This window comes from Phodopus roborovskii, unplaced genomic scaffold (genome assembly GCF_943737965.1).
Source record: "Phodopus roborovskii unplaced genomic scaffold, PHOROB, whole genome shotgun sequence".
NCBI lineage: Eukaryota > Metazoa > Chordata > Mammalia > Rodentia > Cricetidae > Phodopus > Phodopus roborovskii.
The window spans coordinates 21,464,929-21,487,581 of NW_026126558.1; the positions used below are offsets into that span (position 1 = coordinate 21,464,929).

Consider the following 22,653-nt stretch of genomic DNA (forward strand, 5'->3'; position numbering starts at 1 on the left):
TTTTGTTGATTTGCATGTTCTCTCTGCTTTTTGTTTAGTTTGCATAAAGGTTTGTCTGTCTCGCTGATTTTCTCCAAAAACCAACTCTTTGTTGCATCGATTCTTTGTATTGTTTTCTTGGTTTCTACTGTATTGTTTTCAGCCCTCAAATTGACTATTTCTTGGTGTCTACTCCTCCAGGGTGAGTTTCATTCTTTTTCTTCTAAGGCTTTCAGCGTACTGTTAATTCTCTAATATGACTATCCTCCATTTTGTTCATGTAGGCACTTAGTGCAATGAACTTCGCTAGTAGCACTGCTTTCAAAATGTCCCATGAGTTCGAGTACGTTGTGTCTTCATTCTCATTGAATTCTAAGAAATCTTTAATTTCTTTATTTCCTCCTTGACCCAGGAATGGTGCATTTGGGCATTGTTGAGTTTCCATGAGCTTGTAGGGTTTCTGCAATTTATGTTGTTGTTGAATTCCAACTTTATTTATGTTTTTTTGTGAACACAACGAGTTTATTAAGACATCCCAACAATTTTTATAGTATTTAAAATGAGAGCAACAATGTTACATCAAGGAAAGTATCCAGTTTTATGAAAAGCTATGGCTATCATGAAAAGTGAAGACTCTTATCTTGCCAGTGGGAAAGGTTCAGGGTCACTCCTCATTGTAGCAACTTGGAAAAATTACAAGAGAAATTCCCATATTCTTAGGTGACACACTATCTTTAGTATTTATAACCTCCAAATGTGGGGTGATGATGCAAAGGCATCAAGAATTATTATTACTCTCTTAATGTCTATTTAACATCCACAGCCTTCCTTAAGTAGGTAAGTCTATACTTTCATAAATCATTGCTCCACCTATACAGAACAGGCCTTTGGGAGGGAACGATAACCATTTTTTCTTAGACATCTGAACTATTTTGTTTCGTAACATAAATATGCCTATCTCTTACGTTAGTTTTTATCTTCAATGACATACCAAAGATCTAAAATCAAATTGGCTGTCTCTACAGCCACTTGTAGGCCACTAAGCTTGGCAGTGAAACAGTCCACAGTCATGTTGCTGGCTGAGCCCACAGCAGCCCGTGCAAGGCAGGTTTGAGGTGCAAAAGGATAATATGTGCTTTTTAAGAAAGACCAGCTGAGTCCTTCCTGGCTATTGTACAAGCCACACCCACATCTTGACAGCATATCAGGCCAGTTAACAACAGAAGTAAAATCGGATGGACCTGACCAAAAGTGTCCATTCTTCATGTCAATGAGGACTTCACCACCATCATGTTCCAAAGAGCCAGCAACGGACTCTAGAGCACTGCAAAATGCTTTAGTAGCAATCCGGAGTTCTGCTTTAGAGTAACCATCCTCAATGACAATGTCTTCTGCCTCATTAAGAACCTGATATAAGCAGCCAAATGTGTTTCTGTACAGCCACCACCCAATAAAATCCATGGTTCCTTGATTGTTAACTGTAAGACATGCATTGCTGTTTGACACGTGAGCTTTAGCTCCTCCCAGGCAGTGTCATTCCTTCTGCAGAGAAGCAAGCTGCAGACACTCGCCTCGTTAGGAATAAGATGGAAAAAATGTTTGGAGCCAAATCTTGCAGAGCACAAATCTTTTCTACTTCCGTAAGTAGTAGAAGCTATTGTGTTTAGGGAACCAATAGGTGTTGCTCCTGTCACTTTGCTCAGGGGTTCCATCAGAGAAACTCCAACTCTGTCGATGGCAATAACGTGATGCTCACTGAGTAACTGCTTCAAAGATGGGTGCATAACTTTTTGGCACAGGACAAGATCTACCTGGTCACCAACTAGCTGCCTTCCCAGATTAAGCAATTGCTCTAGAACTGCATTCTCAAGAGACCACTGTTCCTTCTCCAACATTAGAAAAATCTCCGGATAAAGACACGCAGAAGAGCGCCACCTTGAGGGCACTTGACTTTTGGGTTGGTGATAATCTCCTTAGTTGAACTTCAGCTGACATTTCAATCAGCAGTCCAGGTAATACAGTAGAATCTGTAACTCTTTGGCCCTTTAAGGGAACAATTATAAGCTTCCCTAAAATGACTCGGTCTTTGGCGCTTTCTGGAATTATAAGCAAAAAAGCTTTCAAAATCAAAGCACTGATGTGATCTGCTTCCCTTCTGTTGAGCATACAGGCAGGCTTGCTGGTTAAGATACTGTGGACCAAGCCTAGGAAGGTATGTGTACTACTGAAGTCAACTGGGATTCGACAACTACAGGCTTCAGACTGAAGATAACTTGTGCACAGACCCAAGAAGTATTTATTTAACTTAATAACCTTTGTGAGTGTCAAGCCTATTCTCTGAATATTTTCAACCAGGTTACAACACAGAATGGCTGTAAATAAGCCACAGTCGCTGAGGCAGGACACATGATTCTGCACAGATGCTGTTAGGACCTTTAGAATTGGATGGGTGACTGAGAGGTTTCGAAGCAAAGCTGAGGACTGTGAGGTTGTACACACACAACCCCCTAAGCCATTATGCAGCTGCTTCAGCCTCCCTAAAGGGCCATAGCATGAGGCTAGGATTCTTTTCAAGGCAGAAAGTGTGGACCTCACACTCTCACTTGTCAATGGTTCAGTTTTACACAATGATGGCTTCTTAGCTTCGAAACGAGACATTCTGCTTCAGATGGACCTTGTACAGACAGCTTTATTTTGTTCACCCTTTTTTTTTTGTCCCATTTATTATACTGTCACATGTTTTAACATTAAAAACTATTCTTAATGAGAGTCTGCACATTCAGCATTATCAGCTACAAAATCAAATGGTTTTCAGAAAATAACCAACATATATTAATTTAATGACATCAATAATTCCAAGTATTTATTTTGCTTCATTCTTCAATATTCTTCTGTTTGTCCCTGGACTGAGATCTCACAGACTCTTTTGCAGCTCTCTGTATAAAGTATGTTCCAAGATGGACACCTATAAAAGTCACCCCAGCTTCGAGAAGCCAGTTCTTTCTAAACCAACTGGCGCTTTTCATTTCTTCTTTTATTATCAAGTTCAGATTCAAAGGTGCTTCTTTCTGAAAACTGAAAGCCTGCTACTTCTTCTAGGGTTGGCTCTTTGATTGACTTGCAAGTGCCAGGCTTATCTAGTTCAGTGGTATTGTCCTTAGGAATTTGGAAGACAGGGCTGCTTTTGATTTTGTGCCAGCCTAGAGGTATGAACCCAATTAAAGGCACCATAACAATCAGAACTTTGTATTCTCTCCACAGGTTCTGGAAGCTCATAGTCTGCTGAGATCAGGACCTGCCCACTATCAGCTACACCTCTCAGCCAGGCCGCCTTCACCGCCACAGCCACGGAGCCCAGGACCGCGCCAGCACTGCAACCACGCTGCGGAGTCCGCTACCTTTGCCCAGAGAGGCAGGGAGATGCATCTGAATTCCAACTTTAAAGAATGGTGTTCTGATGAGATAAAGTGGACTATTCCAATACTTTTGTATCTGTTGACATTTGTCATGTTGCCTGGTTTGTCGTCAGTTTTAGAGAAGGTTCCATGTGTAGCAGAGAAGAAGGTATATTCATTTGTATTTGAATGGAATGTTCTATAGATGTCTATTAAACCCACTTGAGACATAACTTCCGATAGTTCTTTGGTTTCTTTGTTAAGTTTCTGACTGGTGGTCCTGTCTAGTGGTGAGAGTGGGGTGTGGAAGTCTCCCACTATGAGTGTGTGAGGTTTTAGGTGAGTTTTGAAATTTCGTGGCCTTTCCTTTATGAATGTGGGTGCCCTTGTATTTGGGGCATAGATGTTTAGAACTGAGACTTTGTACTGATGGCTTTCTTCTCTGATGAATATGAAATTACTTTCTTCATCTCTTTTGGTTGATTTTGGTTTGAAGTCTAACTTGTTAGATATTAGGATAGCTACACCTGCTTGCTTCTTGGGTCCATTTGATTGGAAGATCCTTTCCCAACCCTTTACCATGGAGTAATGTTGTCTTTGAAGCTTACATGTATATGTTGTATAAGCAGAAGGATGGATTCTGTTTGTATCCATTCTGTTAGGCCGTAACTTTTTAGAGGTCAGTTCAGACCATTAATGTCGAGGGAATGTAAGGACCATTGATTGTTAATTCCTGAGTTGTTTTAGATACATTGTTATTGTGGCAGAGGTATTGTGAGTATATTTGTCCTGCTTTTTCTTTTGTTTTCTGGTGAAGTGGGATTATCTATTGCCTATGCCTTTGTGAGTGTTGTTACCTTCCTTGGGTTGGAGTTTTCCTTCCAGATCTTCCTGTTGGGCTGGATTTGTGGGTACATATTGTGAAATCTGGTGTTGTAGTTGAATATCTAGTTTTCTCTGTCTATAGCGATTGAGAGTTTTGCTGGGTATAGTAGCTTGGGCTGGCATCTGTGGACTCTTAGTACTTGCAGAACATCGATTCAGGATTTTCTGCCTTGATAATTTTCAAGGAGAAGTATGATGTAAGTTTGATAGGTCTGCCTTTATGTTACCTGGTTTGTTCCCTTCCCTGCTCTTAATATTCTTTCTCTATTTGTGTGTTAGGTGTTTTGATTTATGTGGCAAGAGGTCTTTTTTCTTTGGTTCAGTCTATTTGATATTTGGTCTCCTTCTGTACTTTCATAGGAATGTCCAACTTCAGATTGGGAAAGTTTTCTTCAGTGATTTTTTTAATATGTTTTCTGCACCATTGAGCTGGGCTTCTCACCTACTTTTGTGCCTATTATTCTCAAGTTTGGCCTTTTCACCGTGTCCCCCAATTCCTGGATGTTTTGTGTTAAGGATTTGTTGGAGTTAAGATTTTCTTGGTTTGCAGAATCTATTTCTTCTAGTTCATCTTGAGTGCCTGATATTCTATCTTCCATCCTTTGTATTCTGTATCTGTAGTTCCTGATCTTTTACCCAGTTTTTCTAATTTAGCATTCCCTCAGTTTGTGTTTTCTTTACTGTCTGTTTTAGTTTTCATGTCATGAACTGTTTAATATGTTTCCTTCATCTGTTTGATGACTTTTCTTGGCATCCTTAATTTCTTTAAGATATTTCTTCATTTCTTGCAGTTTTTGCTTGGTCTTTTCCTCTCTTGCTTCCCATTTTTTGTTTGGTTTTTGTCCCATTTCTTTAAGGGATTTTCTCTTATCATCTTTGAGGGCCTCCATCATTTTTATGAAGTTATTTTTTAAATCATTATCTTCTCCTTCATCTGCTTTGCTGTGTTCAGGTCTAGTTGGTGTAGAGTCTCTACATTCTGGTGGTGTCAAACTGGTCTTTCTACTGTTGGTTGTTTTCTTGTATTGCCATCTTCCCATGGCTTGTTCCAGTGGGTGCAGTTGGAGTATGTCTCTCTCTTTACGCTACTCTCCTGTTAGGTGTAGGTGGTTCAGAATTTTTTGTCTGCAGCTCTGGATGAACCAAGCTCTCTTAGAGTTCTCTCCTTGGGCAGAGGGCAGGCAGTGGGATCCAAAGATCAGGTGAGTGCAGCCTCAAGGTGGTTCTGCATAGATAAGAGGATCCAGAGTGCTCAGAGCAGACCTAGGAAGTTCCACAGAGGTGTGGGAGTTGTTAGACACACACTCTGGCCCAATGCTCACCTGGAGCATCAGGCCAGCAGCACAAAGGTGGGGAAGGCAGGCTCTGGGTGGTGTATGGAGCAGAATACCCGGATTGTTCTATCCAGACTAGGATACATGGGGGAGTGAGATCTGGAGCTACCCAGGGAGTTTCCAGGGAAGGATGGAACACTGAACTGGTCCCAGACTCAACTCTGGCAGAGCGCCAGAACTGGTGGGATCCAAAAAATCGGGCCAGTGCGGCCTCACTTTGGTCTTTTGTGGTTAGGCCTCACTGGCGGTTTTGATCATAGCCATTCTGATTGCTATAAGATGGAATCTCAGAGAGGTTTTGATGTGCATCTCCCTATTGACTAAGGATTTTGAACATTTCCTTAAGTATCTTTGTGCCATATGAGATTGTTATCTTGAGAATTCTCTATTTACAGCTGTATCTCATTTTGCAATTGGATTATTTGGTAGTTTGATATCTAGTTCCTAGAGATCTTTGTATAGTTTGGAGACCAGCCCTCTGTCAGAAGTGGGGTTGGTAAAGATCTTTCCCATTTTGGATGGAGAAGTGTCCGTTGCTTTGCAGAAGCTTCTCAGCTTCAGGAGGTCCCATTTATTAATTGTTGGTCTCAGAGTCTGTGCTACTACTGTTCTATTTAGGAACTGGTCTCTTGTGTCTGTTCATTCAAATGTATTTCCACTTCCTCTTCCATGAGGTTTAGAGTGGATGGATTTATATTGAGGTCTTGATCCATCTGTACTTAACTTATGTGCATGATGATAGATTTTGATACATTTGCCTTTTGCTATAATTTGACAGCCTGTTATACCAGCACTATTTGTTGAATATATTTTCTTTTATCCATTGTATAGTTCCAAATTTTGGTGTTCATAGGTGATGGGTTGATATCGGCTCTTTGATTTGATTCCAATGGTCCATATGTCTGTATTTATGCCAATACCAATCTGTTTTCATTAGTATACTAGAGTTTGAAATCGGGGATAGTGATGCCCCAGATGAGTCTTTGTTGTACAGATTGGTGTGTGTCCTAGGTTTTCTGTGTTTCTATATGCAGTTGAGTATTGCTTTTTCCAGGTCTGTGAAGAATTGAAGTGGGAGTTTGCATTGAATGTGTATATTACTTTTGGTAGAATTGCCATTTTTACTATGCTGATCCTACCTAGCCAAAACATGGGAGATCTTTCCATTTTTCAGTGTCTTCTTTAATTGCTTTCCTTAAAAACCTGAAGTTCTTGCCTTACAGGTATTTTGCTTGTTTGGTTAGAGTTACCCCAAGATATTTTAGGTTATTGGGGCTATAGTGAATGGTGATGCCTTTTCTGATATGCTTTCAGCCTGTTTGTTATCTGTATATAGGAAGGCTACTGATATTTATTTTTTTAGTTAATCTTGTATCCTGCTACATTACTGAAGGTGTTTATCAGTTGTAGAATTTCTCCAGTAGAATTTTTCTGTCACTATGTATACTGTCATATCATCAGCAAATAGTGACATTTTGACTTCTTCTTTTCCAATTTGTCTCTCTTTGATCTCTTTTTGTTGTCTTATTGCTCTAGATAGAACTTCAAGTAGTAGACTTCTCTGGAGGACATTATCATGAAGGAGTGTTGAATTTTGTCAAAGGCTTTTCAGCATCTCGTAAGATGATCATGTGATTTTTTTTCCTTTCAGTTTGTTTATGTGGTGGATTACGGTGATGGATTTTCATATGTTGGACCATCCCTGCATTACTTGGCTAAATCCTAGTTGGTCAATGTGGATGACTTTTCTGATGTGTTCTTGAATTCAGGTTTACAGTATTCTATTGAGTATTTTTGTATCTATGTTCATAAGGGAAATTGGTCTATAATCATGTTTCCTTGTTTTGTTTTTGTCTGTTTTGCTTGTCAGTGTAACTGTAACCTCATAGAAAGATGTTGGAAATGTTGCTCTGCTTTTATTGTGTGGAATAACTTAAGTAGTATTGGTGATAGACTGTTAGACCCGCTTTGAAATTCTGTACTGAATTCCTCTGGGCATTTTTTTTTTTTTTTTTTTTGGTTGGGATGATTGATTACTCCATTTAATTTAAATTGTTTATCTGCTGCTCTTGATTTAATTTTGGTATGTGGTACTTACCCCCAAAAATGATAATCTCCTTAAAGTCTTAAATTTTTGAGAATTCACGTTTTTGAAGGATGATCTGATGAGTCTTTAGATTTCCTCAGTGTCTCGTCTTATGTCCCCCTTTTCATTTTTGAATTTGCTAACGTGGATATTCTCCCTCAGCTTTTGGTTAGATAAAGGTTTGTCTATTTTCTGGAATTTCTCAAAGAACCAGTCCTTTGACTTATGGATTTTTTGCATTGTTTTCTTTGTTTCTACTTTATTGATTTCAGCCCTCAATTTGACTGTTTCTTGCCTTCTACTCATCTGGGTGAGTTTGCTTCTTTTTGTTCTAGCCCTTTCAGTTGTTAGTTAACTCACCAGTGTGGGCTTTATCCTGCCTCTTTATGCAGGCATTTTGTGCTATGAGATTTTTCTCTCAACACTGCTTTTATTGTGCCCCATAAATTTGAGTATGTAGTGAGGTCATTTTCATAAAATTTTAGGTTTTCTATTATTGATTTCTGTTCCTAACTTGACACTGGAGGTTCAGTTGACTTTTATTCAGTGTTTGTGGGCTTTCTGAAATTACTGCTGCTGCTGAATTCTACCTTTAAGCTGTGGTGATCTGATAGCGTACAGGAGATTTACTTTACTTTTTTCTTTTTTTTTTTTTTCTTTTGTCTTTCTTTCTTTATTTATTTTTTTCTTTTGTCTTTCTTTCTTTTTTCTTTTTCTTTTTTTAATTTTTGTACCTGTTGATGTTTTGAGAAGGTTTCATGAGGTGCTGAAAAGAAAGTATATTCTCATGTATTGGGGTGGAATATTCTATAAATGTATGTTGAGCCTATGTAAATCATAAGTTCTGTTAGTTCCCTTATTTCTCTGTTAAGCTTCTGTCTGGAAGATCTGTCCAGTGCTGATAGTGTTGTGTTGAAGTATCCCACTCTTCGTGTGTGGGGCTTGATTTGTGATTTAAGCTTTAGTAATGTTTCTTTTACAAATGCAGGAGCCTTTGTGTTAGGGGCACATATGATCAGAATTGAGATTTCCTCTTGGTGGATTTTTCCTGTGATGAACATGAAACAAGGAGCCTGCTTTAACTTTTTTGATTTTAGTTTGAAGTCTATTTTGTTAGAAATTAGGATATCTACCCTGGCTTGTTTCTTAGGTCCATTTGATTGGACATTTTTTTCTCAACCCTTTACTCTTAGGGAATGTCTGTCTGAGTTTCAGGTGTGTTTCTTGTATGCAGCAGAAGGATGGATTCTCATTTCGTATCCAATCTGTTAGTCTGTGTCTGTTTATAGGTAAATTGAGACCATTTACAATAGTGGTTATTAGTGATCAGTGATTGTTACTTCCTCTTATTTTTCTTTTGTTCTTGGTGATCACATTGTGTGTTTGATTCCCTGCTTTGGAGTTTGCTCTTGTAAGTTCACCTATTTCCTGTGTTCTTGTGGACATATGTGATTTCCCAGGGTTGGCGATTTCCTTCTAGTGTACTTTCTTTAGGGCTAGGTTTGTGGATAGGTTTGTGTAAATTTGGTTGTATCATGGAATGGCCTGTTTCCTCCATCTATCTAATGTTATTGAAAGCTTTGCTGAGTAAAGTAGTCTGTGCTGGCATTCGAGGTGTTTGAGTGTCTGCATACTAACCAGGAACTCCTCCCTTTGTTCCATGAGAAGTCAGGTGTTAGTCTGTTATGTGTGCCCTTATATGTTCCCTGGCCTGTCTCCTTACCATGCAGCTCTTAATATGTTTGCTGCATTCTGTATATTTTCTGTATATTCTGTATATTCTGTATATGTAATTGTTTTCATTATTATATGGTGAGGAGCTGTTTTTTTTTTTTTGTTTGTTTTGTTTTGTTCAGTCTATTTGGTGTTCTGTAATCCTCTTGCATCTTCATAGGCATGTCTTTCTTTAGGTTCAGGAAGATTTCTTCTATTATTTTTATGGAATCATTAAATATGCCTTTCAGATGGACTTTTTCACCCTCTTCTGTCCCTATGAATCTTATGTTTGGCCTTTTCATGGTATCCCAGATTTCCTGCATATCTTGTGTTAAGAATTTTTTGGATTTAAAATTTTCTGTGACCGATATATCTATTTCCTCAACATTATCTTCAATGCCTGAAATTCTCTCCTCCATCTCTTGTACTCTGTTGTTTATAATTGCATATGTGGTTCCTGATCATTTACCCAGCTTCTTCTTTTCAAGAATTCGCTCGGTCTGTGTGTTCTTGATTGACTGTGTGTCAGATTTCATATTTTGTATTGTTTCCTTCTCTTGTTTGATTGCTTTTTCTTGTTTTTCTTTAAGGGATTTGTTGATATCTTCCAATTTTTTTTTGTCTTTTCCTCGATGTCTTTATGATAATTTTTCTTTTCCACTTTATTTTTTTTCCTGGTGGAGTAAAGGGTTTATTTGGCTTGTACTTCAAGGTAACAAGTTATTCACAGAGGAAAATCAGGGCAGGAACTCAAAGCAGGAACCTGGAGCAGAAACCATGGGGGGAACAGTGCTTATGGACTCATTCCACTCTCTGGCTCATGATCATTTAACTTTCTTATATAACCATGGCTCTTCTGCCTAGGGATGGTGCTGTCCACAGTGGGTCAGAGCCTCCCACATCAGTCACCAATCAAGACAGTTTCTAACAGACACGGCCAGCGACAATCTGATCTTGGAAATCCCTGTTATGATTCCATTAGATGATTCTTTTTTTCTTTTCCACTTTAAAGGCATCAATCATCCTCATATAGTTATTTATGTTGTTTTCTTCTCCAACGGTGCCAGAATGATCTAGTCTTGGTGTTGGAGCACCACTAGCTGTATTGCTCTTTATATTGCTTAGTGTGTTTTCACCTTGACTCTTGGACAATGATCAATGTTCCATCCCCCAAAGACATGAGGGTGCAGGGGCTTATGTAGACAAGGCAGAACTCCATTCCGTATGTAGCCAAAAATGACCTGGAGCAACTCAGTCTCTTGTTTTCTTCTCTAAGGATCTTGTACTGCAGGAATAAGCCTGACAGTGCCTTGAAAATTAGGTAAATGACTATTTTTATTATTAGTGTGTTGGGGGATGGGATGAGTGTGTGTGTTCTTATGTGTAAGTATGTTGCACACATGGCTGTCAGATGTACTTGGTATCTACCCCAAGCTCTCACTGGACTCCTGGTAATCCTACTGCTTCCTGTGTGTTGGTATTTCAGTTGTGCTTCCCTATAACTGGATTAATTTACTTTCTATTATATAGAAAATAGATCACATAGTTTGTGTGAACAAAACACCTGAAGAGCAGCTGTCCCATAGGAGCAAAGGCAACACCTCCAGAAAGGTTCTGTTGTGTCTGCAAGCTAGGAGGAACAGTCACTCTTTCAGCACTTGAGATAGATTAGAACTTGATACATGTCAATGCTAATCCAATTACTTTGGGCTAGGTTCAGCTTTTCTAGCCATTCCTAGTCCCCATCGTTATCCGAGTTCTTTCCTGCCTTCCACCCTTCCTTCTTGTTTCTTTCCTTCCTTCTTTCTTTCATTCCTTCCTTCCCTACCTACACCCTTCTTCCCTCCTTCGATCCCTCTCTTTCTTACATTTTTTTTCTTTCCTTCTTTGTTTCCTCCCTTTGGATTTTAAAAGCATACATGGTTACTCTCTGCCACCCTTACTGTCCTGGAACTCTCTGTAGGCAAGGCTTGCCTGCCACGCTGGAGATCCACCTACCTCTGCCCTCAGTAGGCAGATGTTTGAATTCACCATGAGATATATAGGGTCCGCATTCACTTTCTCAATAGGATACTGGCCCTGTCTCAAATACATAAAAATGTCTTGAGAGACACCAATCAATCAACAAAAGTTCAATGGATCTATTATGCCTCTGTGCCTGTGTGTTTATTATTACATGTGTGCAGGTGCACGTGTGACTGTGTACACATATTCACTTGGTTTATTTCATATGAAAGACACAGGGAAACCTCAGCATTTGTTCCTTAGACACATACACCTTGTCTTTTGTGACACAGGGACACGCATTAAATGAGGGTTCAGGGACTCTAGGAGGATGGTGGGATTGACAGTGAGACCCAGGAATCAACAGGTGGCTGCCGTCTCAGTATTAGGAATCCAGCTTTGTCAACTGTGTGTTAAAGGAGATGGATGAACTCAGATCTCCTGCTTGGATACAGAGAAGTGTGCACACACCACTCTCTCAAGCTTCCTGTGTAATGGCTTTTGCTATCCTGGATATCCGATTGTAGACAAGGCTGATCTTGAACTCACAGAGATCCACCTGCCTCTGACTCCTGAGTGTGCTTCCTTATCACATTTCCATCAGCGTTGAGGTCTCTTTGTGTCTGTGCTGACAGCTGGGCAGATGATGCAGGAACATCTGAACTGGGGACCTTCTGTGGCCTCTGGCTGTTCCATTGACCTATAAATATTCCGCTCTGTGACCGGCAGCTTTACATCCCTGACGTCTCCTTAGCATTGGCCCATCCCAGGAAATGTCTGTGTTGTTCTCATCAATGAGAGGCCTGTGTCATGTACCCTGAGAACAGCAGGCCTTCCTAACTCATTCCTGTACTACTCATGCCAATCCCATGAAAATTCAATGGTATCCCTCTGGCCATAATACAGGCTTGGCATGCCTGTGGGCTTCAGACACAGCTAACAACAAGACATAGGAGCAACGACAAAGAGCTGATACACATGTCACTGCCCCGGCTTCGCTGAATAGTCCCGACGTCCATGACACTGTGAAGAGCACACAGGATTAGAGAATGCTGACTGAGAAGTTGTGCTGCAATATTTCAATTCACTTGGGACTGCATATCATAGATTTCTATCAAGGACAAGACACGGGACAGGATGAAAATCAAGTGAACATTTAATAAATAAAGGGAATTTCCTTTTCAGGTCAAGAAAATCTTATTCCAACTACGGAGAGTGTAACACTGCTCCAGGTCCATATATATCCTGATGTGTCAACATCAAGCAGAAGAGGCCCATAGGGTCCACAGTACTGAGTTTCTGTGGGAATGGCTCCCACACAAAGCTAAGAGCTGCTCATCTGTGGCGGTCACAATGAAGCAGCAGGCAAGAGTTCTCCAGTCTTTTCTACACAGCAGACACACCTGAGGAGACAAAGAGTAAAGAGAAACCCCAGTTATGCAGGAGCCTGTCACTTGGATGCTGGTGAACCCAATCACTTTATTGCAGGTTGAGAACAGATCCCACACGTGAGAACAATCAATTATGAAAGATGAAACATTCCTCCACATTTTTTTCTATTCCCATTTCTTCATGCCTCCCAACGTTTATGTGTGTGTCTAGGTTCACACGTGGGTTTTGGAGCTCTTGCATGTGCTCACTCATGTGTGAATAGGAGGGGTCTCGAGGGTCAGTCACCTTCTTTTCTGAGACAGTGTGCATGAAGCCTGAGGTTGTCAATGTGGCTAGACCATCTGTACAAGCATCAAATGGGGATGTGACCCTTCCATCTTCACAGAAGTGGAGTATATGCTCACACTGGCCTGCAACGCTTTGCTGTAGTTGCTACTTCTGGGCTTATGTCCTCATGTTTGCAGAGCAAGTACTTGGTGGAGTGAGTTATCCCTGCCACTAGGATGGCAGTTGGTGGCTATATTGTCATCTCATGACATCTGTCAGGAGCCCAATGTAGTCAACATAACAAATGGATCATGTATCCTGTGTGGTGGTCAGTCCCCTGTAGATGCTCTATCCGTGAAATGTGGAAAACTTCAGGTTGAAGATATTCCCTGAATTATGGAGATTTAGGACTCATGAGAGCCTGCAATCTAAGGGAGGCAAAGGATACTTCCACTTGCTGCAATTGAGCAGCCTGAGGAATTAGAAAGTTTGGATAAAAAAATAAAAACAAACAAACAAAAAAAAGACAAACAAACTTCTGTTAAGATGAGTAGTGAGGATTTGTTGACTGAAAGGGACAGAGAAAAGAAATGACCAGGTGCATTCCTGAGGAAAGGCAGCAGGGAAGGTGAGATGTGGTGCCTTCAAGGCTTTGAAAGGAAGTGGCTTAGCTCATTGGATGGGATCCCTAGTGGATTCTGTAACCTTATCTGCCAGGAACATATTGATGTCACATTGGCCCTGGCTATACAGCCTTTGATTTGAGGATAGATGGCCAGACATATGACCTGAATTCTCTGCTTCCATGGTAAATAGCCTGAATTCTCTGTCCACTCTGCCCCATCATTCAGCTTCACCAGGACAGGAAATAGATCATGAGGTAATGGTCACACAGAGTTTGCCACTTCCCACACTTCCAAGGCCTCATGAGCAAAGCTGTGAAAAATCATCTCTTGCTTGCTCTGTAGACTTTCCTGACCCAAGAAGTTGATTGACAGGACACTCCCTGAATCCATGGTGCCTTGGGCTGGTTCAAATCTTATGTTAACATTGACTACTCTGTCTATGATAGGCAGGAGTTGGAAGACACTAACGCCGTTATCCCATCTGTGTGAGCCAGCTGCCACAGAGTCAGTGTCATGGGCTGGCTGACAGGCTGCCTCTGTGTTGAGACTTCCAATGTCACATATGGCACATCACTGATGGCTTTTTGTGTTCTGTATCCCAATGAAAATTGTGAGGGGTGTCTGTTACTTGTTCTTTTCATAGATAGTATCTCATGATCTAGCAAATTCTGACCTTGTTTCATCCAACTGGGTTCACAGTGTCAAACACGGTCCTCTCCGGTGAGAAGATCCACCAAAGACGCTTCTTTGGAGGTAATAGTGGAGTGCATGACTTTCTTAAATCTCTTATCATGGAGGTGCAGGTCTCTAAATCTGGAACTTCTTCATGGGAAGAGAGGCATTGGAGTCATCTGCTCTCTGAAAATGCAAAAGGAGCAGAAAGGAGGGGATATCAACAGCTCTCAGAGCAATGCTAACCTGGGAGTTCCCTTTCCAAGCATCTGGTAAGATGTTGTATTAATGTGAATTAGAGTGTCCCCCATAGATGCACATGTTTGGATACTTATACCCCTAGCTGAAGCTGGAAAGGAACAGGAGGTATGGCCCAGAGGGAGGCAATGTCGTATGGGATCACAAAGCATTAAAGATCCAAAACCTAATCCATTCCAATACATCTCTCTCTCCCTCTCTCTCTCTTTCTCTCTCTCTCTCCTCTCTCTCTCTCGCTGTGTGTGTGTGTGTGTGTGTGTGTGTGTGTGTGTGTGTGTGTGAAATGATGATTCAGAATCAGAAGTAAGCTATCAGCTACATCTCCAATGTGATGTCATCCATCATGTTGCTAGATTCCCATCATAATGGTCATGTATTGTCACTCTCTGCAACTGTGGATGTCTAAGTACCAATTTGTCTCCTAGTTGCCTTGGTTATAGTGCTTCATCATGGCAATAGGTTAGAGAAAGCAGGAAGTGAGCTAATTTGGAAAATGAATGTCACAATGCAAGTATTGCGTGTCACGGTGCACTATCATCCAGGATCTAGGACATATGGTAAAAATTTCACAAGACTGAGAAAAGAGTCAAACCCTGCTTGTCAAGACTGACATAAAGACTACACCATCACTGCCAGTTGTTCTGGGCAGGACCGCCTGCCCCAGAGACTCGTGTATGTAAGACATCCACAACTATTGCCAAAGAAGTGCATCGCAAATACCTAACAGACTCAAAGTTATATCCCAAAGAACAAAGCCAGCATTCTCAGCAGAGAAAGACCGCCCAAGTTCATTGCTGAATTATGTCAACATCAGGCTTCAGTAACTCATCTAACAACCAATGAGAGGGCACTCAAACCACTTCATCTAATTCAGTGGTTCTCAACTGAGTGTTTCAAGCATTTTGAGGGGTGAAATTACTCTTTACAGAATCACATAAGTCAATCAAAAAGCACACACATTTACATTATTATTCACAACAGTCACAAGGTTGCTTATTAAGTAGCAATAATTAGTTTTGTGTTTGAGGGTCACCACAATGTGAGAAACTGTATAATAGGATCACAGCTTTAGGAATGTTGAGAACCACTGATCGAAATGATCCCTTCAGACAAGACTCTGGATTCCCTGTCATCTGGGCAGTCCCCACTGATTCAGAGATTGATTGCAGCCTGTATTGTGACAATGGGCACTTGTCAGACACCTCCCTCAGCAAGTACGCACACTCTATCCCTGGCTGACATCTTGCACCTTTCTGACATCGAATGTTTGATCCCAACATACACCTCGAATGTAGGCCCTGTACACAAAGTCCTGCAAGGATGCTGGTCTTGTCTGGAGTGATGTTCCACAGCCCTCTCAAGCCCTACTCACCTTTTCACAGCACACAGGGAAACTCCTGTCATTTTACTCAACTGAAGGCAAGGAATCACTCACGGAAACAAAAATATTATACAAGTTTCTATTCTCCTGGGACAGTGGACGGTCACCATGGGCGCCTGGCGGAAGAAGGCTGTGAAGAAAACATAGATGTTAGTTAGCTGATCAGCCCAACATTGGTTACAGTAGAGAGAGAAAGAGGTTCCTGGGACGGGTATGGGATGGCTTCCATGGAAAGGCATGGTCTTCTCTTCCTGGGAACCCATGTCATGAACCCCTAACACCGTTCTGCAGGAAATTTGCTCATGCCACTGCCCAGCGATACACCTGGTCCATCCCCAACATCATCATTCCTTTCTGCCTAGAAAGCTGTCTGACTGGAACTGGAGCTTCCTATAGGGAGACACTCCTCCCTTCCACCCAGATTCATGTCCTTGCCTCCTCACTCTTACTTTCCTCTCTCCTAACAGGTCACCCATGCCCCTCTCCTCCTCTCCATTCCTCTTCCTGGGCATCCTCACCTCCTGGGCATACAGTGTGTATGGACATCTTTACATCTGGTCATTGATGATAATAAAGATGAGGAGAGGAGGTGCTGAAGACCTCAAGTCATATGACGTATAAAGTGGTTGCAGAAGCTGGACGGCTGGCTCTTAAAGATAGGGTGGCAGTGTGGCTGACACTCTGTCCAGCAATACTGCTTGGACAACTATGAGCATACGTTGTGGGAGGTAACCGTTGGAACAGCTCCCATTCCAGGGAGAGGAGGGGGTGGGAGCTTATACCCTGGTTGCTGCAGGTGTCTAATAGGGAACAACATATTTCGGGTACACAGCTCTCTCGAGTTCTGGCCTGGCTTTCTCCCATGGCTGGTTGCCACACCAGGCCGAACTGAGTGCCATGGTTTAGGAACCATGGACCCAGGCCTTTTCTTCAGACCTGGAAAGGAAACACAAGCAAAGGATTCTGTTAGTGACTATGACATCAGCAGGACTTATCACAGAGCCACACTGCCATCCCATATCTCTGCACAACATTCCTTTTCCCCAGTCTGTTCCCAGTTCTCAAACACAACTCCCTTCTTCCTTCCACTGCCCCTGTTTTCAGCCTTTGCTTCTCTGCTTCAGATTTAGCTTCCCCAGGATCCACATGAAGAGGTAGAGGGGAACAGTTCCTTCTAGGCCCATAGACATCTTAGTGTTCATGTCCTATACATAGCTGCAGAACATGAATGACAAAGGGCCATGCAGCTGAGATCAAACAGACAAGACAACGTTACTGGCCATGCCTACTCTGTTTCCTGGGAATCCATTTCCCATGCTTTGCTGTCCCTTACCTGGGGATTGTGTCTCCTGTCTTTGGGGTGTGGAGGCAACAGAATAAGCTGGAAAACAGGTGACTAATTCGCCTCCTCGCCCCTTTCCAGACCCTTCTGTGCTTCTTCCTAGAGCGTGTGGCTTCCTCCTGGGACTGGTCCTTGCTAGACATCACTGGTGACTCTTCAAGTGTTATTTCCTCGATGATTTCAAAGTCTGCGTCTTCACATTGGGGAGAGTCCATGGTGTCGATGTTATCATGGGTCCTCTCACTGGGTGGTGAATCACTTTCCTTCACGTCTGGAGATGTGCTGATGCTAGCAGTGACCTCGGCATTCTGCTGTGGTGGTTCTGGAATGCCTATGCCACTTGTGTCTTCTAGGAACCACAGCACATCCAGGGATATGTTACTGAGTGAGCGGATGCTGCACGACTCCTCACTCTCAGCATCCTCAGTACCATGGGGAGCTGAGGTATAATAAGAAGTGGTATCCTCCAGCCAGGAGAGGGAGTCCTCAGCTGTGTCACTGGCACCAGATGAGGCAGTACTCTCTGTGTCCTCCACATTTTTATTGATGCTATAGGCTGGCACAGGAGAACACTGAGGGGTAGAATCCCACAGCCAGCTGATGTCCAACAGCTTGTATGAATCTGGAGAGCTGGACCTAGTGGAACTCTTGCTATTTCTCTCTTCATTCACCTCTTGCCCTTTGCTGTCTTCAGATGGCAGGAATGTGGGCAAGGAGGGTTCACTCCCTGCCCTCCTCAGGGTGGGAGGGAGGGTGGGAGGACCTGTGAGGCTCTTGAGAGAATGGCTCTTTGGGAGGGGCCACATTGCCCCAAGGAAGTTACCAACACTTTTCCTCCCATTGATCATATTGGGTTCTGCCAGGGCATCATTAAGCCTAATTTTTCCTATGAGTCCCAGGGTTCCTTCAGCCATGGGACCTAAGCAACATATGGCATCTTCAGTGGTGGAGATGGACAGCCTGGATCCAGTGTCTCTGGATGGTGTTGGTAAATCTGCATCCCAGAGATCCATGCACAGAAATTCTTCTTCCATGTTCACCACCAAGACAGGTGGGGGATGGGACCACCACAAGATGCTACAAGTAAAAAGACAAAAGCAGGTCTAGGAGAGCCTCTAATTCCTGCTTCATGAAAATCATAGCTACCTCAAAGTCCTAATGATAATCTTGGGGTCAGGGGATAAAGAAAAATAAACACCAACCCAAGCTCAAAGCAGATATGAGGAAGACCAGAGTTGAAATAAGTGCTCACTTAAGTGTGAGACAAAGATCAAATGAAAGACGTGGTGATGTGAGAGGATGAAGAAGTCTGATAATCCTGTGTCACCCCGAGGCATGACAGAATTTATTAAAAACATGTGAGACATAACAGAATGTATGAAAGAAAGATGAGTGTGATCATGCTGAGGAATAGAAATATGGGCCGGTATAATGAAGCTGAGTGGGAAGCACTAATTCAACCAAGAATCAATTAGGAGATGTCAATCATCACCAACAAACCTGGAAACAACTCACTATTGGGATGTGAAAGCAGATGAACAGTGTCTAATATCAAAGTTAATGTGAACCAATGTCTGAATCCAACAGCTCTGCAACAACCAAGCAACAGGCTCTCTGCAGAGTCAGAAGCCCCAGCCTCAGCCAGGGCCTCATGTGGGTGGAGTCTGCAACTCCTCACAATGGCTCCTGTGAGGTCATTGGATGAAATCAGCCTATCACAGCTATCCACAACCACAACAAAACAAAACTAAACCCAGGAATCCCTTTCTATCTCCAAGGACTGCATCAGTGTTCTCACTATCATGTCAAATTCCCTGAGAAGCAACATGTGTGTCCTTCCCAGGTTTTGCTTTGGCTCACACCGAGGGAGGACAAGGAAGCCATGTCTGGGGACTTGGGCATTGTCAGGTCCCTTGCCTCTGATGACCCAATTCCCCCTGTGGGGTTTCATCACCATGGGGGACCACAACCTTCTGAAGAGCACCCCCTGGTAGAGACCAAGAGCTCAGAAGCTTGAGATGATAGGAAACCTGTCCCATTCCCAACGTGAGGATCACATTTGGACTTCAGCAGCAACAGTAAAGACAAATATGGACTGTGTCATCTTTGGGCAGCCTGTGTTAGAGACATGCTTATGGACTAGATGGAGAATGAACACACAGGCTCCTTCAAGATACTTGTCATTCACACCCTCCAATGCTTTAATGACTGAAATTGCTGCAGACCTCTTCATCTCTACACCCATGATACAATTTCTGTTCCTTACACTCATGTTCATGGGCATCCAAAGGATGACAACCTGTCTGTGACACTGTGAGTCCATGGGGATGATGTTGTCCTTCACGAATCCCCAGTGTTGTTTTGTGTGGCACAGGGGGCAGGAGAAGACTCTTAAGATGATAGGGGAATTTATAACCACAGGGAAAGGCTGAGGGAAGCAACAAAGCAGGTGTGTGTGCTCCAAGCTGATGGCAAAATCAGATTCTGTATCTTTCACAGCTAATACAGACTAACAGGTGTTAAGGTCAAAAATTCAGTAATGTACAAAATGTCAAAGATAAACGGACAGAAAACAGTAGAAAATGGTGGATACAAGATAAACACAAGCAGGGGCACAAAGTAAATCCAAACCAAGCAGGAAGTCCACATTTAGGCCCAAACCCAACCCACTGGTCAGCACACTCACGAAGTTCAGATCAGTGGTGATCACAGATGTTCAGTGTCAAAGACGGACAATAAAACTGAAGTTCTCACGACCAAAGCCTTGAGGGAATCCTCTGTAGCCAACCAACAGCTTCAGGGCAACGAAAGGACAAGATCCAGGCCCAGCTGGTGCCTTATATGGGTGGCCTCTCTCAATCCTCACAATGGCTCCTTGTGAGGTCACCGAGCCATGGACCAATCACAGCTAGCCAGAGCCCATTGCAGTTTTTTTTTTTTTTTTTTAGTTCTTTGTTCATTGCTCTTCCCTAGCACATTCACTCAAACCTGACATAAATGAGTGACCCTTGGTCCAAAACAAAACAAAACAAAAAAACTTGGTGAATGTGTCTGAGCAACAAACACTAAGGTGTCCTATGCTTTTCACATACACATTCACCAAATGAACACATGCCAGCACAAAGACACCATTGTATCCACATAGGTCAAATAAGAAACACACACACTTTGGGGAGGAGAGAATTAAACATAATTAAATAAATCTTTTTAAAATGTTCTGACTCACCAAGAGGTGAGTCACTTTTAACGCCTTTATCCCCAGCTCTTGGTAGGCAAAGGCAGGTGGATCTCTGAGTTGGAGGCCAGCTTGGGGTACAAAGTGAATTCCAAGACAGCCAGGACTACATAGAGATACCCTGTCTCGTAAAAGCAACAACAAAACATGTTCTGAATGTAACTCAGCTAGTGAATTAGCAGAGGCAGAGAGCCAACTGTGTGGCCTGGTAGCCCAGGTTTACCTTTCAGACTCTATATATATATATATATATATATATATATATATATAAAATATATATATATTATATATATTAACATACATGTTATATATATATTATATATATGGTAGGGGGAGCAAATCATGTCAGTGATTGATTTTTATCTTTCTTACAAGCTGGGAGCTTCATTCTCTACCTCATATCCCACTCCAGGCTCCTGAACTATGACCATACCACCTGGTCCAATAAACTAAGTATGGGTGGGCCGAATTAGTATTTGGATGGGAGGCCAGGTGTGTTGACACAACACTGTAATCCCACTATATGGGAGTGAATGCAGGAGGATCCAGAGTTCAAGGTCATCCCTAGACATACAATAAGATGAATCTGAGCTACTCGATACCCTGCTTTAAAAAGAAGACGAAAACATTTGTATACATTTTCACATCTTAGTCCCAGCACCGAGTCAAAGCAGATGAGAGACGGTTGGTAAGGAAGAACAAGGATGGCACAGACCTTGGTACTGATAGGGGAGGAAAAGCAGCTTACATCCACCAAAGGAAATTCTCAGAAGATGGGAGATGGACTCCGTGAAGCAACCCTGAGTCATGGAAAAAGATCAATGTTACCTCCCCAAAACATGAGGGTACAGAGTCTTATGTAGCCAAGGCAGACCTCAAATTCCCTGTGTAGCCAAGAATGACCGGAAACCTCTGAGCCTCCTAACTTTTCTCCTAGTTCTTGAACCTCAGTGCCTTGAGAATTCTTTTCATAATTATTATTACATGTGTGTATGTATATGTGTATGTGTTCCTATGTGTATTGTGCGCATGGCTATCAGTTGTACTTGCTATATAGCCCAAGCTGGCACCAAACTCATGGGAATCCTCCTGCCTCTACTTCCTGTGTGCTGGTATTCCAGGTATAATTTCCCATAACTGGTTTAACTTATTTTTTATTGTGAAGTAAATAGTTCACATAGTTTGTATGAACAAAATGCCTGCAAAGAAGCTGTCTGGCTGTGAACAGCAACAACAGCACCTCCTGAACAGAGTCTGTGCTGTGACTGCAGAGGCTCATGGACCAGTTGGAATTTCAGTACTGTGGAGAGACTGTAATACATGTTTAGAAGCTAGTTTTAGCTTCTTTAGCCATTTCTTGTCCCGTCTGTACCTTACTTAGTTCCTTCCTTCCTCCTTCCCTCTTCCTCCTTCCTCCTTCCTCATTCCTCCTTCCTTCCTTGCTTGTTTCTCCTATTGCATTTCAAAAGAGTCAGGGTTTCTCTATGTAACCTTGGCTTCCTAAAATTCACTCTGTAGACCAGGCTGACATCAAACTCACAGAGGTCTGCCTGCCTCTGCCTCCTGAGTGCTGGCAGTAAAGCATGCACCACCATTGCCTGGCCCACAAATGTATTTTAAAGATGTCTTGACTTATGACTTTCTTTGTGCTGTAAAACTGTAAAATTCCTGTGAAATTGTTTGCACATTGGAACGTGGAATTTTTAGTAACCTAAACTTGTGTTCCCAGGTAGTGCTCACTCAACATGGCTCCAGAATATACTATCTCATATTCCTTTCAGGATGAGAGCTGTGGTCCTTAGGCTGGCATTTGTCTACACCTGAACCATACCACAAGGCAACAATTGCCCTCAGCCACAAAATGTAAGGAAATACTGGAAAACCCAGTGTTTAACATTGTACTGAAGTGTGTTAGTTATTTGCCTGTTTCTGGGCCAAAAGTGACTTGAGGCAGTTACTCTAGCTCACAGTTTGAGGGTAGAGTCTGTCATGGCAAAACAGTCATGGCAGCAGGAGCTCAAGACATCTGGTCCCATGGCATCCACAGTCAGGAAGCTGAGAACTTATACAGATGCAGCTAT

At 42.2% G+C, this 22,653-nt stretch overlaps 1 protein-coding gene across 1 annotated transcript; it reads right to left on the minus strand.

Moving 5' to 3' along the window:
- Positions 1-930: 930 nt before the first annotated feature.
- LOC127234482 (molecular chaperone MKKS-like) lies at positions 931-2,687 on the minus strand. The gene is given in 3 exon segments (XM_051201434.1): positions 931-1,382; positions 1,385-1,854; positions 1,856-2,687. Coding segments are annotated over 3 exon segments (1,689 nt in total). The 5' UTR covers positions 2,638-2,687; the 3' UTR covers positions 931-945.
- Positions 2,688-22,653: the final 19,966 nt, after the last annotated feature.